General features: G+C 41.2%; 1 protein-coding gene across 1 annotated transcript in view; it reads right to left on the bottom strand.

Annotated features, from left to right (window-relative positions):
• The window catches only part of LOC122616673, a 60679-nt gene that overhangs the window by 31146 nt on the left and 10478 nt on the right, over positions 1–19055 (bottom strand). The window contains exons 11-22 of the mRNA XM_043792212.1: positions 16134–16293; positions 15234–16072; positions 12685–15120; positions 12528–12626; positions 12392–12472; positions 7158–9631; positions 6531–6926; positions 5526–6218; positions 4293–5213; positions 3288–3980; positions 2072–2975; positions 150–1759 (exon numbers count right to left, since the gene is read on the bottom strand). Coding sequence (XP_043648147.1) covers positions 150–1759; positions 2072–2975; positions 3288–3980; positions 4293–5213; positions 5526–6218; positions 6531–6926; positions 7158–9631; positions 12392–12472; positions 12528–12626; positions 12685–15120; positions 15234–16072; positions 16134–16293 — 11306 coding nt within the window. The remainder of the gene's footprint in view (positions 1–149; positions 1760–2071; positions 2976–3287; positions 3981–4292; positions 5214–5525; positions 6219–6530; positions 6927–7157; positions 9632–12391; positions 12473–12527; positions 12627–12684; positions 15121–15233; positions 16073–16133; positions 16294–19055) is intronic.

A 19055-nucleotide genomic window follows, 5' to 3' on the forward strand; every position in this document is an offset into this window, starting at 1 on the left:
TCTTCTGCCTTGAAGGAAATAACTTCTTTGGACATAACATCATGGAAACTAGTGAAGGCTGTCAATTCTAGAATTGGTTCACTAAAAGGCTTCTCTTGAGGCTTAGGACACTCAAGTTTGGCATCACCTATATTGTCGGAATATTCCACTAGACTGGGCTTAATAGTCTCAATGACTGACTTGGAACTGTCGTCTGATTTCGTGAGGACCTTTTCGTCTTTCTTCTCAGGCGACTTCGGTATTTCTTCAGGATGAAGAGGAGACTTATCCCCACTAACTGTTACAGAAGTTACCAAAGAAGTTGGGTGGCTAATAGGTTTGTCTTGTGGTTTGGGAATATCTATTTCGTCATCAGATTCTTCGTCCGAATATTCTTTGGGACTGGGCTTGGCAGTCTCAATAACTGACTTAAAACTGTCGTCTGGTTTATCTAGGATCTTTTTGTCTTTCCTCTCGGGCGACTTTGTTTTTGCTTCAGGATGAAGAGGAGATTTTTCCCCAAGATCTGCTACAGAAGTTACCAAAGATATTGGGTGACTAATAGGTTTTTCTTGTGGCTTGGGAATATCTATTTCGTCGTCAGATTCGTCGTCCGAATATTCTTTGGGACTGGTCTTGACAGTCTCAATGACTGACTTGGAACTGTCGTCTGGTTTATCTAGGATCTTTTCGTTTTTCTCCTCAGGCGACTTCGGTTTTTCTTCAGGATGAAGGGGAGACTTATCCCCACTAGCTGTTACAGAAGTTACCAAAGAAGTTGGGTGGCTAATAGGTTTGTCTTGTGGTTTGGGAATATCTATTTCGTCATCAGATTCGTCGTCCGAATATTCTTTGGGACTGGGCTTGACAGTCTCAATCACTGACTTGGAACTGTCGTCTGTTTTATCTAGGATCTTTTCGTCTTTCCTCTCAGGCGACTTCGGTTTTTTTTCAGTAGGAAGAGGAGACTTATCCCCACTACCTGTTACAGAAGTTACCAAAGAAGTTGGGTGGCTAATAGGTTTGTCTTGTGGTTTGGGAATATCTATTTCGTCATCAGATTCGTCGTCCGAATATTCTTTCCGACTGGGCTTAACAGTCTCAATGATAGACTTGAAACTGTCATCTGGTTTAGCTAGGACCTTTTCGTCTTTCTTCTCGGGTGACTTTGTTTTTTCTTTAGGATGAAGAGGAGACTTATCCCCACTACCTGTTACAGAAGTTACCAAAGAAGTTGGGTGGCTAATAGGTTTGTCTTGTGGTTTGGGAATATCTATTTCGTCATCAGATTCTTCGTCCGAATATTCTTTGGGACTGGGCTTGACAGTCTCAATGACTGACTTGGAACTGTCGTCTGGTTTATCTAGGATCTTTTTGTCTTTGCTCTCAGGCGACTTCGGTTTTTCTTCAGGATGAAGAGGAGACTTATCCCCACTACCTGTTACAGAAGTTACCGAAGAAGTTGGGTGGCTAATAGGTTTGTCTTGTGGTTTGGAAATATCTATTTCGTCATCAGATTCTTCGTCCGAATATTCTTTGGGACTGGGCTTGACAGTCTCAATGACAGACTTGGAACTGTCATCTGGTTTAGCTAGGACCTTTTCGTCATTCTTCTCAGGTGACTTTGCTTTTTCTTCAGGATGAAGAGGAGATTTTTCCCCAAGATCTGCTACAGAAGTTACCAAGGATATTGGGTGACTATCAGGCTTGTCGTAAGGCTTAGTAACTCTAAACTTCTCCTCACTTTCATCGTCCGAATACTCTTTTAAAATAGGCTTCACTGACTCTCTTGGTGACTTTGGTTTGTCATCTACTGAGGATGGGATCTTATCGTCATTTAAGTTTGAAAGGGAGTCAATCGGTATATCTATCTTGGAATCTTCTGTTGTTATAGTAGTGCTTGCGAACTCAGTATTTGATTGAATTTTTGTTGAATTTTCTTCTGCCTTGAAGGAAATAACTTCTTTGGACGTAACATCATGGAAACTAGTGAAGGCTGTCACTTCTGGAATTGGTTCACTAAAAGGCTTCTCTTGGGGCTTAGGACACTCAAGTTTGGCATCACCTTTATTGTCGGAATATTCCACTAGACTGGGCTTAATAGTCTCAATGACTGACTTGGAACTGTCGTCTGGTTTCGCTAGGACCTTTTCGTCTTTCTTCTCAGGCGACTTCGGTTTTTCTTCAGGATGAAGAGGAGACTTATCCCCACTAGCTGTTACAGAAGTTACCAAAGAAGTTGGGTGGCTTATAGGTTTGTCTTGTGGTTTGGGAATATCTATTTCGTCATCAGATTCGTCGTCCGAATATTCTTTGCGACTGGGCTTAATAGTCTCAATGACTGACTTGGAACTGTCGTTTGGTTTAGCTAGGACCTTTTCGTCTTTCTTCTCAGACGACTTCGGTTTTTCTTCAGGATGAAGAGGAGACTTACCCTCACTACCAGTCACAGAAGTTACCAAAGTAGTTGGGTGGCTAATGGGTTTGTCTTGTGGCTTGGACATATCTATTTCGTCTTCCGAATATTCTTTGGGAGTGGGCTTAACAGTCTCAATGATAGACTTGGAACTGTGGTCTGGTTTATCTAGGATCTTTTCGTCTTTCTCCTTAGGCGACTTCGGATTTTCTTCAGGATGAAGAGGAGACTTTTCCCCAAGATCTGCTACAGAAGTTACCAAAGATATTGGGTGACTAATAGGTTTTTCTTGTGGTTTGGGAATATCTATTTCGTCATCAGATTCGTCATCCGAATATTCTTTGCGACTGGGCGTAACAGTCTCAATGATAGACTTTGAACTGTCATCTGGTTTAGCTAGGACCTTTTCGTCATTCTTCTCAGGTGAATTTGTTTTTTCTTCAGGATGAAGAGGAGATTTTTCCCCAAGATCTGCTACAGAAGTTACCAAGGATATTGGGTGACTATCAGGCTTGTCGTAAGGCTTAGTAATACCAAACTCCTCCTCACTTTCATCGTCCGAATACTCTTTTAAAATAGGCTTCACTGACTCTCTTGGTGACTTTGGTTTGTCATCTACTGAGGATGGGATCTTATCGTCATTTAAGTTTGAAAGGGAGTCAATCGGTATAACTACCTTGGAATCTTCTGTTGTTATAGTAGTGCTTGCGAACTTAGTATTTGATTGAATTATTGTTGAACTTTCTTCTGCCTTGAAGGAAATTACTTCTTTGGGCATAGCGTCATGGAAACTAGTGAAGGGTGTCACTTCTGGAATTGGTTCACTAAAAGGCTTCTCTTGGGGCTTAGGACACTCAAGTTTTGCATCACCTTTATTGTCGGAACATTCCACTAGACTGGGCTTAATAGTCTTAATGACTGACTTGGAACTGTCGTCTGGTTTATCTAGGATCTTTTCGTCTTTCTTCTCAGGCGACTTCGGTTTTTCTTCTGGATGAAGGGGAGACTTATCCTCACTACCAGTCACAGAAGTTACCAAAGTAGTTGGGTGGCTAATAGGTTTGTCTTGTGGTTTGGGAATATCTATTTCGTAATCAGATTCGTCGTCCGAATATTCTTTGGGACTGGGCTTAACAGTCTCCATGACTGGCTTGAAACTGTCGTCTGGTTTCGCTAGGACCTTTTCGTCTTTCTTCTCAGGCGACTTCGGTATTTCTTCAGGATGAAGAGGAGACTTATCCCCACTACCTGTTACAGAAGTTACCAAAGAAGTGGGGTAGCTAATAGGTTTTTCTTGTGGTTTGGGAATATCTATTTCGTCATCAGATTCGTCATCCGAATATTCTTTGCGACTGGGCTTAACAGTCTCAATGATAGACTTGGAACTGTCATCTGGTTTAGCTAGGACCTTTTCATCTTTCTTCTCGGGTGACTTTGTTTTTTCTTCAGGATGAAGAGGAGATTTTTCCCCAAAATCTGCTACAGAAGTTACTAAAGATATTGGGTGACTATCAGGCTTGTCGTAAGGCTTAGTAATTCCAAACTCCTCCTCACTTTCATCGTCCGAATACTCTTTTAAAATAGGCTTCACTGACTCTCTTGGTGACTTTGGTTTGTCATCTACTGAGGATGGGATCTTATCGTCATTTAAGTTTAAAAGGGAGTCGATCGGTATGACTATCTTGGTATCTTCTGTTGTTATAGTAGTGCTTGCGAACTTAGTATTTGATTGAATTATTGTTGAACTTTCTTCTGCCTTGAAGGAAATAACTTCTTTGGACAGAACGTCATGGAAACTAGTGAAGGGTGTCACTTTTGGAATTGGTTCACTAAAAGGCTTCTCTTGGGGCTTAGGACACTCAATTTGGGCATCACCTTTATTGTCGGAATATTCCACTAGACTGGGCTTAATAGTCTCAATGACTGACTTGGAACTGTCGTCTGGTTTCGCTAGGACCTTTTCGTCTTTCTTCTCAGGCGACTTCGGTTTTTCTCCAGGATGAAGAGGAGACTTATCCTCCCTACCAGTCACAGAAGTTACCAAAGAAGTGGGGTAGCTAATAGGTTTGTCTTGTGGTTTGGGAATATCTATTTCGTCATCAGATTCTTCGTCCGAATATTCTTTGGGACTGGTCTTGACAGTCTCAATGAGTGATTTGGAACTGTCTTCTGGTTTATCTAGGACCTTTTCGTCTTTCTTCTCATGCGACTTCGGCTTTTCTTCAGGATAAAGAGGAGACTTATCCCCACTACCTGTTACAGAAGTTACCAAAGAAGTTGGGTGGCTAATAGGTTTGTCTTGTGGTTTGGGAATATCTATTTCGTCATCAGATTCTTCGTCCGAATATTCTTTGGGACTGGGCTTGACAGTCTCAATGAGTGACTTGGAACTGTGGTCTGGTTTATCTAGGATCTTTTCGTCTTTCTCCTTAGGCGACTTCGGATTTTCTTCAGGATGAAGAGGAGACTTTTCCCCAAGATCTGCTACAGAAGTTACCAAAGATATTGGGTGACTAATAGGTTTTTCTTGTGGTTTGGGAATATCTATTTCGTCATCAGATTCGTCATCCGAATATTCTTTGCGACTGGGCGTAACAGTCTCAATGATAGACTTGGAACTGTCATCTGGTTTAGCTAGGACCTTTTCGTCATTCTTCTCAGGTGAATTTGTTTTTTCTTCAGGATGAAGAGGAGATTTTTCCCCAAGATCTGCTACAGAAGTTACCAAGGATATTGGGTGACTATCAGGCTTGTCGTAAGGCTTAGTAATACCAAACTCCTCCTCACTTTCATCGTCCGAATACTCTTTTAAAATAGGCTTCACTGACTCTCTTGGTGACTTTGGTTTGTCATCTACTGAGGATGGGATCTTATCGTCATTTAAGTTTGAAAGGGAGTCAATCGGTATAACTACCTTGGAATCTTCTGTTGTTATAGTAGTGCTTGCGAACTTAGTATTTGATTGAATTATTGTTGAACTTTCTTCTGCCTTGAAGGAAATTACTTCTTTGGGCATAGCGTCATGGAAACTAGTGAAGGGTGTCACTTCTGGAATTGGTTCACTAAAAGGCTTCTCTTGGGGCTTAGGACACTCAAGTTTTGCATCACCTTTATTGTCGGAATATTCCACTAGACTGGGCTTAATAGTCTTAATGACTGACTTGGAACTGTCGTCTGGTTTATCTAGGATCTTTTCGTCTTTCTTCTCAGGCGACTTCGGTTTTTCTTCTGGATGAAGGGGAGACTTATCCTCACTACCAGTCACAGAAGTTACCAAAGTAGTTGGGTGGCTAATAGGTTTGTCTTGTGGTTTGGGAATATCTATTTCGTAATCAGATTCGTCGTCCGAATATTCTTTGGGACTGGGCTTAACAGTCTCCATGACTGGCTTGAAACTGTCGTCTGGTTTCGCTAGGACCTTTTCGTCTTTCTTCTCAGGCGACTTCGGTATTTCTTCAGGATGAAGAGGAGACTTATCCCCACTACCTGTTACAGAAGTTACCAAAGAAGTGGGGTAGCTAATAGGTTTTTCTTGTGGTTTGGGAATATCTATTTCGTCATCAGATTCGTCATCCGAATTTTCTTTGCGACTGGGCTTAACAGTCTCAATGATAGACTTGGAACTGTCATCTGGTTTAGCTAGGACCTTTTCGTCTTTCTTCTCGGGTGACTTTGTTTTTTCTTCAGGATGAAGAGGAGATTTTTCCCCAAAATCTGCTACAGAAGTTACTAAAGATATTGGGTGACTATCAGGCTTGTCGTAAGGCTTAGTAATTCCAAACTCCTCCTCACTTTCATCGTCCGAATACTCTTTTAAAATAGGCTTCACTGACTCTCTTGGTGACTTTGGTTTGTCATCTACTGAGGATGGGATCTTATCGTCATTTAAGTTTAAAAGGGAGTCGATCGGTATGACTATCTTGGTATCTTCTGTTGTTATAGTAGTGCTTGCGAACTTAGTATTTGATTGAATTATTGTTGAACTTTCTTCTGCCTTGAAGGAAATAACTTCTTTGGACAGAACGTCATGGAAACTAGTGAAGGGTGTCACTTTTGGAATTGGTTCACTAAAAGGCTTCTCTTGGGGCTTAGGACACTCAATTTGGGCATCACCTTTATTGTCGGAATATTCCACTAGACTGGGCTTAATAGTCTCAATGACTGACTTGGAACTGTCGTCTGGTTTCGCTAGGACCTTTTCGTCTTTCTTCTCAGGCGACTTCGGTTTTTCTCCAGGATGAAGAGGAGACTTATCCTCCCTACCAGTCACAGAAGTTACCAAAGAAGTGGGGTAGCTAATAGGTTTGTCTTGTGGTTTGGGAATATCTATTTCGTCATCAGATTCTTCGTCCGAATATTCTTTGGGACTGGTCTTGACAGTCTCAATGAGTGATTTGGAACTGCCTTCTGGTTTATCTAGGACCTTTTCGTCTTTCTTCTCAGGCGACTTCGGCTTTTCTTCAGGATGAAGAGGAGACTTATCCCCACTACCTGTTACAGAAGTTACCAAAGAAGTTGGGTGGCTAATAGGTTTGTCTTGTGGTTTGGGAATATCTATTTCGTCATCAGATTCTTCGTCCGAATATTCTTTGGGACTGGGCTTGACAGTCTCAATGAGTGACTTGGAACTGTCTTCTGGTTTATCTAGGACCTTTTCGTCTTTCTTCTCAGGCGACTTCGGCTTTTCTTCAGGATGAAGAGGAGACTTATCCCCACTACCTGTTACAGAAGTTACCAAAGAAGTTGGGTGGCTAATAGGTTTGTCATGTGGTTTGGGAATATCTATTTCGTAATCAGATTCGTCGTCCGAATATTCCTTGCGACTGGGCTTGACAGTCTCAATGAGTGACTTGGAACTGTCTTCTGGTTTATCTAGGACCTTTTCGTCTTTCTTCTCAGGCGACTTCGGCTTTTTTTCAGGATGAAGAGGAGACTTATCCCCACTACCTGTTACAGAAGTTACCAAAGAAGTTGGGTGGCTAATAGGTTTGTCTTGTAGTTTGGGAATATCTATTGCGTCATCAGATTCGTCGTCCGAATATTCTTTGGGACTGAGCTTAACAGTCTCAATGACTGACTTGGAACTGTCGTCTGGTTTAGCTAAGACCATTTCGTTTTTCTTCTCAGGTGACTTTGGTTTTTCTTGAGGATGAAGAGGAGACTTATCCCCACTACCAGTTGTAGAAGTTACTAAAGATTTTGGATTAGGTACCAACGAAGTTGGGTGGCTAAATGACTTGTTTCTGTTTGACAATGTGTCAGTGGAATGAATGTATTCTGCTTTTGCCCCAGAGTAAAATGTGTTTCCTGATTTGCTTAACATGTCACCATGACTATCGTCCGCCATTGGAAATTTAGTTATTTCTCTTCTTTCTGTGATCTTAACGACCTTTGTTGTATCAAAATACGATGAGTGCTCTATTTTCGATAAAAGGTTAAGCTTGCTTTTCCTTTTCAAATTGTCCAGCTCCTCGTCGCTTTCGCTTTCAATTGGTTCTTTACGTAAATAAGATTTTCCTTCAGATGGAAATTTATACTCCGAGTTATCCGTCATTGTAACAAGTTCAGAGGTCAAGTTCTTCTCTGTCTGAAGGTCATCTAAATTATCCTTAGTGGGAAACTTGACATTGTGTTCAAAATCAAGATTTTGGTTATCTATTTTGTGCACAAGTTTATCTAGTTTTGATTCAAATCTACTAGATTCGTGGACGATTTTCTTTGTATCCGCAAGGTCAGTTTTCGAAATGGAATGTAATCGTTCGAGGGTGTGTGAAATTTTTGGGAATTCTACGAATTTTGTATCCATATTCGTTTCTATTGGAAATTCTTGTGTATCACAATCTGTTAAAAATCTATGTTGACCTTTTTCAATCCCTGCTATTTCTTCATTTAAACTACTCTTGGCATTAAAATCCTGAATACTATCCGTAATAGCGAACTTCCCTGACTCGCACTCTAGGAACTTGGCAGTTGTCGACTTTACTTTTTCAATATATGGTAAAGTTGTTGGATCTTCTTTCCTTTCAAATACCTTTGCCATATCTGAGATTGTGCGCTTTGAGCATATTTTTTCGCATATATCTTCTAGGTTTTCAGTACTGCTGCTCGTCTTGTTCATGGAAGAAATGGGCGACTGTACCTTTTGTTCTGGTATGCACTTAGAGCCCAAACCATCTAATATCAGATCGGCGTCACTTAAAATCAGCTGCTCTATGGACGAAACATCAACCTTACGGTCTGGGGTTTCACGCTTGCGTGGACTAAAAGGTTTGGCCTCTAAGCTAGCCGCGGGATATTTACGTTCAATGTCCTGCACAACTTCCCTAACCGTTGGTGATGCTTCAAGGACATCCCTATCTTCTAAGTCTAAATGCTTTTCAATAGTTTCAGTTAAAATCCTTGCAGGTACCTGGTCTACTTGCCTATTTAAATCTATTACCTGTTCTGTTAAAGTCTTATCCGTTTCACAAAAGTCTTCAGCTACCACAAAGGACTTGCGCTTCTCACAAACCTTTTCACAAACCTCTTCCTCAATCTCTTTAAGGCCAAGAGCCATGGCCTCGATGGGTGAAATTTTTACCACCTCAGAAGGGGGCTCGCATTTGATTAACTTTTCCAGGGCCAAATCTGCTGGCGTAAGTATTTGCTTTTCTAGCTCTACTACATTGGGTTCCACGTCATCTTCATGGGTCTTCCGTTTTTGCACGGTAAATGGAATGGCCGACACCACTGAACTGCAGATCTTATCCTCCATGCTCTGCACCACCTCTCGCACCACTGGCACATTGTCGCCTATATATTTGGGTGTCACAGTGGATGACTTGCCCATGGATTCCAATGATTCGGTGCTGCCACTGCTCTCCAAACGCATGATCTTGCGTCTCACATCACCACAGCCCATAATTTGTTCTAAATAATCCCTATCACTGGCAGTCTTCTCTGCCTCTGATTTTACATCTACATCTACTGAGGACTGTTCCTTCACATCCTTCTGTTTTTGCTGATCTTGCCCAGGAATAGTCAAATCTACTTTGGTGCGATCTATTTGTGCTGTCATGGTCGTCGTTGTTGTCATCTTCGGTGTTTGACTACTTGTACTCATTTCTGTAAATGAGGTAGTGTCTTGTGAGTACAATTTCTGAATATCGGGGGGAGCTACCACACTATGGAGCAGCTTATCAGGTTCATCTGTTCTTGTAAAGGTTTCGGATTTTACATTATGAACACTGAAGTGCTCTGTTTGAGGCATTCCGGGGATGGCGAATTAGGGTTTGGTTGGGAGAGTAAAGTAGAGTAAAAACAAGCAATATAAACACAATTAACACCAATTTCGATTAAACCATATTTTCGTTATGGTGGATTAGTCTATGTACACAGTGCAATCAAGTTGCCGACATATATACACACCTTTTCAGAGGTTGGTATATATGGGTATATTCTTACTACAAGCTATATGCCAAAAACCCAGCAGCAGGCACAAACATGCACTTAATGCTTATGCTTTAGTACTTAGTTGAGAAGCGCAATTAAAATTTCTGTTTCGCAATTAACAGATGCCAAATTCCAGATGGAGCGTAGCTGAACCGACCCAACTTGAACTGGGATTGAGATAAGCTTAGCTTCATTCAGGTACATACGTTTAGATGCTGCATATGAGGTCGTGGATTATTGGGCCCGTTTCTGCTTGTTTGGATGCTGCACAAGATTCAAGGCTTTGAGTGAAATTCAAGAGCTGATCTTAGCGAATTACGTTTGCACATTTTTGATTTGCAAATATTTAAGCAATGTTTATGTTGATTATGAAATCAAAAAGCAAAACTAGCTAGTATTGCAAGATTTGGAGCAAGCCACGACATCATATGTCACATACTCGTATATTTAATGAGATCTATAAACCAATTACATTTAAAAAGCGCGCTGGGTTGGTGGATCTGGGTGCAAACAAATCAAATGTTGATTATACAGTGAGGCTATTACAACTGTGGCTGTTATATAATTCGCAAATAATGACAAAAGTACGAATACGAGTTGTATATGCTGGGTAGGACTACTACAGTGTTGATCTGGATATGACTCGACTTAACATTCAGGTACAGTACACTATTATCGATATATATTTATGGTAAGTATATGCTTTTTCGTTAAAGTTTGATAAAGTTACGAAAAGCAACAGAACACATAATTATTTGCGAAAAACAAATTAAACATAAACATTGCAAACTGAAGGCCATGGTGTTTCACTGGAGTGTTCTTCGATAAATCCTCATACGGAGATCGAGAGCCGGCTGAAGGACGACCAGCTGCTTGCTGATCCCAATATGGGCGAGGTTTCAATTTGGTTCTTTACAATTTCGGAAATCCAAAAGTATGCCAAAAGTGTTTATCTTAATGAAAAAAATCTTAGTAATTGCTAAACGAATGTTAATATATGTAGTATTGCATATTTGGCTTAGCTATAGATATATTCTATAGGCCGATTGAGTACGAGTATAGTAAACAAGGTTATTACATATGTTAAACACAAATCGAATTATTTAAATTGTAGCTTGCAGTAGTTCATTGAAAAACATAAACTCAATTGCTTAAATATTTGTAATTGCAAACGTAATTATTATACCATGAGAGTTGAGAGGACAACAATGAGACAGACCTATCAGAAAACGATACCCATCATAGATGTATAAACATAGGACCTGAAGCTGTGGCAACTTTTCAAATTGATTGTAATTATACATGAGAACTTACCATTAAAATACAATAGACTTAAAGTTACTTTAGAGTATTGTTAAGTTTATGTGAATAGTTTATTCCGTTTCGCATTGAATGAATCACAATCACAAATCAGCACAAATTGTTTAATATATTTTAAACAACTTTTATACAATTTAATATAACATAGGAGTAGTCCTCACATTTACCAGAGTCGTGAATCTATTTAAATACTGAATCGCGCGTACTTGGGAAATTCAAATTCGTGACTAAATCTGCCCGAAATGCGCGGCTATCGCTGTACTGCAAGAATGCCAGAGGCAAATTAAATTAAGTATACGCCACCGTTCGGGTTTTGCCAGCTTTTTGCCCCCATGCCCTATGACATAACTGCGCTAGTGTCGGTTTTTCACCACCCTGCGGTGGATTGGATAGACGACAGTTATATAAGAAAGCACAGGAAAATACTATTAACTGTGGATGGCTTCCGAGGGCTACTGGACTAATAGGCTTTCTTCGGTCAACAGGAAAATATCCCCGATCGGATGGCGGTTTAGGACCAAGTTAAAGTTTTAAACGATTATCGATCCGTGATTCGATCTATCTATTGAATGCCCCACTGACATTGACACCACCGAATGTTATGCATTCACTGCGCAGAACGGCGCCAGACAAACAATTAGCCATGTTTCTGCGACCTTTCGTCAGTGTTAACGTAATTGGATTATAGGGAAACTTAACGACATTTGCTTTGGTACAAGTATCTGCGTGATTTCGTGGCCATATTCATTCATTGCGATTCAGTTTGGTGTTTGTTATCTTAGGATTGGGATATCCCTTTTAATGTTCGATTTATGGCACTCTTACTGCCGCACTTATAGACTTTTTTAATTAAGATTCACACAGTAGCAGTTTGCCATTGGTTTTTACAAATACAATTAACTAACTAACGGTTTTTAGATCGCAATCGTTTAATGGTTGAATGGTACTTTGCATACAAAAAGCCTTTTCACTTAAATCAAGATGGAATGTAGAGGAACAGAGAATAGTAGTACGAAATGGGATAAAACAGAAGAATAGTTTAAGGAACACTACGGAATGTGGCAAAAATGAAATTGAAATTTAAAAAAAAAAGAAGGGGTGTATAAAAATCATGGTAACAGATTTATATTCTTTTACCGAAAAAGGCAAACATAAAAAAATATATAAAGTAAGTTTACATAACAATTACAAATTGCATAGAAATTGAGCATAGTGGCAGCCACCCATTTCAGGACTTGCACTTACCAATTTTGGTAATGGCAGAAACGCGTTCGAGGGTCGACTCTGTAGTCGTATGCAGGGTGGTCACAGTGTCGGCCAGATAATCTATTTTCAAATTGTTGTATAGATCTAACGATTTGCTTAACCAACACCAACTTACCACGTTCTAAGCTGATCAGTTCAGGCTCTTCGTTCTGCTTGTCGGTTTTGTTGTCACTCGGTGTTGGTGGCGGAGTCTGGGAGTGTGGGATTTCGCTCTCTGTGTCGAACAATAAGGTTAGCCCAGATAAAAACTTAAAGCTTTTAAGACAACGTACCCATTTTCTTGAGCTCATCACTTATTTCAATTACTCCCACGCTCATCTTCTTGGTGATTGTTTCGCCCACCGATTTGCAGAACTCGGCATCGGTCAGTGACTTCCGTGGTTCCATGGATACTGGTGCAATGAGTCCCTGTTCCAACATTGAATCTCCTACCGGCATGGTGGCCTGTTTGCCGAAAGTGTCACTGTCATATTCGCTCGCCAGTTGCTGTGGCTCCTGGGTCACCACACTGGTGGTCAACTTGGGCATGTGGAACGGCGAACCTTCATCTCCAACTGGTGCTGCAGACTCGATACCATCGATCAGCTTATCCGTTGGCTTCAGAATGTCTGTAGGCAGTTGTGTCTGCTGTTCCATAAGCAGGAAGTCCTCTGTAAGTTGACGTTCATTCAGGGGTTTTTGCTGTTTCGGTTGCTCCACTATTTGCTCGGCGGACTTTATCACCTCTTCTACCAACGATTTGGCAGGCTCGGAGACCAGCTGGGTTTGCTGCTCCATGCTCAACAAATCAGCGGTTAGTTGTGGCTCATTGAGAGGCTTCTTTTCAATGGACTTCACTGTCTCAGGCTCGACCAGAGGCTTTGTGGTTTCTTCGAAAACGATTTTTCTGGGTTCCACTACAGGAATCTTACTCGCAGGCGGTGAGGACTTCACTGTAACAAATGATTCTGGCTCCGAAGCACTTGTGGATGTCAAACTGGATTCAAGAGGCTTCTCAGCAGCTTGTGGCATGCTTGGCAATTGGGTTTGTTGCTCCATGCTCAGGAAATCACGAGTGAGCTGGTGGGCATCGGCAGTGGTGATCTGCTCCTCGATTTTGTGGAATGTTTCGATAACTTCAGCAACCTTTTCAGCCACCTTATCCTCCTTGAGCTGAACTTGTGAGACAGTGTTGTCCTCGATTTTAACTAGCTCCTCCACTTTGCTGGATACTTCCGATGTCTTCTCAGATTTGGTAACCTTCTCCTCGATCTTGTGGAATGTGTCAAGCAGTTCGCTCACCTTTTCCGCGACTGTTTCGGATTTGGCGATAATTTCTGAATGTTTGAAACTTTGTTCTTTGAGCTGCTCACCCCCTAGTCCAGCGGTCATAATGGTGGCCGTAGAGGCCACAACATCATCCAAGATTTTTGATTCCCGTTCGACCTGCTTATCCACAGACTTTCTCGGCTCCACCTTGGGTATCTTGCTGGCTGCTGGGGATGGCTTGGGTTCGGCCGCCTGTTTCTCACCCTGCAGGAAGTCTTGAGTGATCTTACGTGCATCTACCTCGCTGACCTTTTGAGCTTCGGTTGGTATTGTCTTGACTGGAATCTTTGAGATCGGTTTTTCGGCCTTAGTTTCAATGACCGATTCGGTTTCGGATTCAACTGTAGCACGTGGAGCTGCAGTGGGTTTCATTGAATCATCGCTAGGCTTCCGCGTAAACTTAGGGATCTGCGTCTTAGGCTCACCGCCATGGAAGTCATATTTGACCTTCTTGGCTTCGAACTCGGCAATGGTCTCCTCGATACTAGAGCTCTCGATAACATGGACAGTCTTCGATTGCTCCGCGGGCACGGCCTTTGCATCCTCCAGGTTCTTGATGGTCTCGCTAACCTTCGTTGATTCGACAGACGACTGTGTGGGCAGAACTGGAGTAGCTTCCACGGGCTTGCTACTCTCAAAGGAGCTAATAATGTTTTCAACCTTCTTGCTGGCTATTTCGGTCACCTCGCTGATGACTTGCTGCACCTCCTTGACGGTTTCTTGCGGCACTGAAGCCAGAGGGCTAGTCTTCTCCTTGATCTCCTCAACGAACTTCTCATGAACTGTTGCGTTTGTGGAAGTAGCCGGCAGTTGGCTGCGCTTCTCAATCTCTAAGAAGTCTTCGGTAATGTCGCGAGCCTCTTGGCGTGTTATTGTCGTCACTCGGCTGAAGGTAACGCCATCCTTTTCCTTCTTCTCGGCAGCACTAATGTCCTGGACAATCTTGTCAGTCTGATCCGGAGACGATGGCTGGTCTTCCTCCTCTGAGCTACGCCCGGATGTCCTGAACTTGTGCGTAAGTTCCTTGTCGAACTCGCTCTTGCTTATCTCGGTTGAGTCCATCTTGCCCATCTTCATCTTAATGACTTGGTCGGGAACAGTTGTTGTCTTGATAATCACGTTATCGGCAGGCAATTGCATTAGAATTTCGGACTCATGGTGAGCCTTCTTATCCTCGATTAGACTTTTACGTTTGATTTCGGTTATTTCGCGGGTGATCTCCTTCTTTTGAGTTGAGGCAGGAATTGATCGTTCCATGGACAGGCGCTTTACAATCTTTTCCCGACGTTCCGCTACTGTTCGCTTGGCAGCTTCCTCATCGGACTCCGATTCCTCGACCTCCTTCTCCTCGGCAGAGTATTTGACTTCTTCGCGTTCGTTAATTTGCTGGATTCGCTTGCCTGGGAAGAGAACTTAAGGAGTTATTTCAAACACGTTTGACATTATGGGTTGAAAAGATTCGAAAGTAAACGATATATGTGGACCTTTCTTATTCAATACAATTTATACTTACTTTCCCTGCGAACCAATTCCTCGACGGACTCCGAGTTCTTCATAAGGTCCGCCTCATCGAACTCACGCGAATGCGATAGTCGTCCGCTTTTGCACTTTTTCATGATGTCGTCTCGTCCAATGTTTTTGAGTGCCGTTTCCAACGAAAGAATATCGTAGTTCGGCTTGTCCTTATACAGGCGAATCATGCTCTGTGCCTGCCTGGCAATGCTATCTGTGTTGTGGTTGATGATCTCATCGATCTCCTCCCCATTGATGCCAATTTCCGGGGCCAGCTGAATCCAATCCTTGCCCAACAGGTTGGATAGATCGACGATGCGGATGTCACCAATGTAATGGTCATTTTGATGCTTGCTCAAGCTGAACATTGAGGTCCTGTAAGCGGAGGTGACGCGGTCCGAAAAGGCCGTTGTGGAATCGGGAATTACAGCCTCCGGTAGAACGATGTTCAGAATGCAGATGGGCTGTTGCGGTGGCTCGCCCTTGGCCACCTTCGGTTCCTTCATGAACAACGTGCGTCCAACAATATCGGCATGTTGATCCTTGACTCGTACAGTGAACGGCAGGCGGTTCTCTCGGAAGGCCTTAAATTGCACCTGGAGCTGGTCGCCCGATTTGGTCACAGGCACCAGATTGCCAGCCATCTCGATGTACTGCGGCTTGCCCTCGAGGACCTCGACATCCCGGCTCTTGGCAACTTCCGTGTAGAGCTCATGCTTCTCGAGGGTTTTATCCTCACGATCGTCGGTCATGCAGAAGACCCGGAGTCTAGCCTCGAATGGTTCGATCTTCTTGGCGAATACAACAAACTTGGCGATAAACGGCACATGGATGACTTCCCTGTGTTCAAAGATTCAGAAATTATGAATGGAACTACTTGTGGTGCAGAGCAACCACTCACTTGTACAGTTCAGTGGCCATTTTGGTGGCATCCGAAATGTTGCGGCAATCCATCAGCCAGAAACGAGCTGATACTGTGGTCGTAAAGGAGACACAGTCGTTGACAAATGTCAGGGGCGTGGAACCGGTGACATCCTCCCATTGAGCACGAGATGGTCCGCCTGGCGATGGATTAGTTAGATGGAATACGGAAAGGTTCAATTGCAGGTCTAACGCCTTGGAAAATGGGCTTTACGCATAGACTACATATATATATGTAAAAACTCTTGAAAATCTCTACTGTTGTCTCATTAGCAGATAAATATTGAATTAATTCCAAAATTGTTGAACTAATTTCTCAAACGAAACCATAAACTCAACACAAAAACTTTTTTCAGAGAGAATTACGATTGTGTGTGTTAATTACAAAGCAATTAGATGGAATAGGAGTAGTATTGAAAATTATTATTGTATATAGTTTATGGTATAGTATTAAAATCGTATTTAGTATTGAGCGATAAGTATTAGATATAATTAGTATCATATGGTTATCTATGGCATGGCATGAGTGTGATGATATAAGTGGAGTCTGTTAAATGTCAAAAGAAGAGTGTAGTTTGGGGTGTGTGAGTTTATGAGGCACTTTGATTTCAAGCATATATTTGGTTAATTTGGTATGGCTGTAGCATTTACAGAGGTACGAGTACTAGGGTACTTGTTGCGCTTACATTGAAGCCGTTTCGAAACAACATGCTTAACACTTTGGAAAAAACTAATTTTTGGCTTCTTTTGAATGGAAAATAAGTGAGCGTGTCAAGTGTTACTTGTTGTAAATGTGTTCAAATCAACAAAGGAACAAACGAAATGGAATCAAAATATAACACAAATTATAGAAAACCAAACGTAAGTAAATAGGAATGTATAAAAGAATCGTCAACTTATTGATATTTATTTGATATGTTTATATTTGTATGGTACATTAACAAAACACCGTTTGTTATATGATATTATTGAGCTTGCCACAGCGATCGCTTGACTTTAGTTTCTTTCTCAATAGTTGACACTTATTCGGTTTCAGAAAAGTTCTCTTTGGTGCCACAAACAGTAGAAATTCGAAATTGATCATTCTTAATTAGTTTGATTTTTCTTCTTAAAACAAGAAACAAAGTACATAATAGTTCTGCTTTCTTTGAAACGAAATAATATCAACCAACACAAACTATTAACGTTCAATAAACAACGGATAAACAATCTACAATCAGGTGCACGGCATTCCAACCGAAAATATTAACCAAAATGTAAACGTAAAGCTTCAGAACCTTAACAAGTATGATATGTTTGAATGGAATAAGGATAAGATTCCAATCGGTAACTGAATAAATCAAATTAGTCTGGCACGATCTGGTGGCCTTGCTTTAAGTACGGTTTCAATGGCCCAAAGAGCAACTTTAGTTGGCGTTTAGTTTAGCTTACAAAACCTACAAACTCTTTAATGAAATTGTGCAGTTTAGTTATATATTTGGCAACAAACCGCGTGCAGTCAGAAAATCGCTTGAGTAATTCATATTATTGTATGTTAGAGGGAGAGAGGTTAGACAGAGAGAAAGAGAAGGCGGCAAAGACGTTTGCATGACAAGCTTAAGGTTCGAAAAAGTAAATTGGAAAGTTTGCTTACTTCAAAAAACTAAGCCGCTTTGAGCTGAAAGCGTTTTCTTGGCTAAGAGAACATTGCCGATCGAGTGGGGCCCATTGAACAGACCCCACCAAACAGAAAGTTAACCCTGAGCATCTGGTATAGTAAACCCAAAGACGCAGCGCAACCCGAATTTAAGCGAATAACTCAACGAAACTCAGGAAACAAATGGGGGCAACTTAAAACAACGAACTCAATGGAACGGAGTAAGAACCAAGGATTAAAGGCATAGAAGTTGAAAAATAAATTGTTTGAAATATTTGCAATAGTTTCTTAACAAGAGAATTTATCATAAATAAAATATGCAGAATTTTCAAATTTTCCTTTGTCAAATTTGCTTCTTGGATTTGGTTGTATGCCTCAATTTGCAACACAATAATATTGCTATTCTTAAATTTTTATTTGGTTTTGTTTGGCATAGAACGAAACAACTAAATATGAACAAATAACGATTTTATTTTGTAAACAGTTTCAATTTGAAACTTCATACATGTTTGTGAATTTCTGAATTTTTTGTATTATTTATTTTAGTATTTGTGACGTTTGAGTCAGTTTTAGTTACCTTTTAGAGACCTTTTCCGAAACACACCTTCAATGGATTGAGAAAACAGAACGGAATGCGTGCACACGTATGCAATGACGCATTAGTACGAAATTATAGAACAATTAAATAGGTTTTCAATCAAGAATTGAATCGAAGTTTGTTTTGTTTGGGTTTGTTTTTGCTCAACACGAAATCGAAATTGAAATACAAATCGAAATCGAAATCGAAATCATCGAAAATCATCAGAACGAACTCAAGCGATACAATAAACGCAAATTGAACAAAGGGTAACAGAACGAACACCGTTTGGCACAATGAAGAGACACACTGAACATGACACTGATCTGGGTTGGGATCGAGCTGAAGTACGAGATATAGGTGTGGAATATCAGTATCTGTATCTGTTTCTGTAGCTGTATCTTTTTCTGTTTATATTTCTGTTTGTATGTATCTGTGTGGGTGTCATTGATGGATGAGCGCATCAAAGGTGGCGAATGGTGGTGAATGCTCTACAACTGTCTAGATTCCAAAGAGGATACGATTACGATACGATACGATGCGGGCTACTGCCAGAACAACCCGTTCGAACAACTTATGTTTACGCATCTACAACACAGACACAAGCACAATGTTTCAGTTTGAATCGGATGGGACCTACAAACGAATGTTTCTCAATTCAATCTCATTCTCATAATGGTTATCAAATA

This window comes from Drosophila teissieri, chromosome 3L (assembly GCF_016746235.2).
Source record: "Drosophila teissieri strain GT53w chromosome 3L, Prin_Dtei_1.1, whole genome shotgun sequence".
NCBI lineage: Eukaryota > Metazoa > Arthropoda > Insecta > Diptera > Drosophilidae > Drosophila > Drosophila teissieri.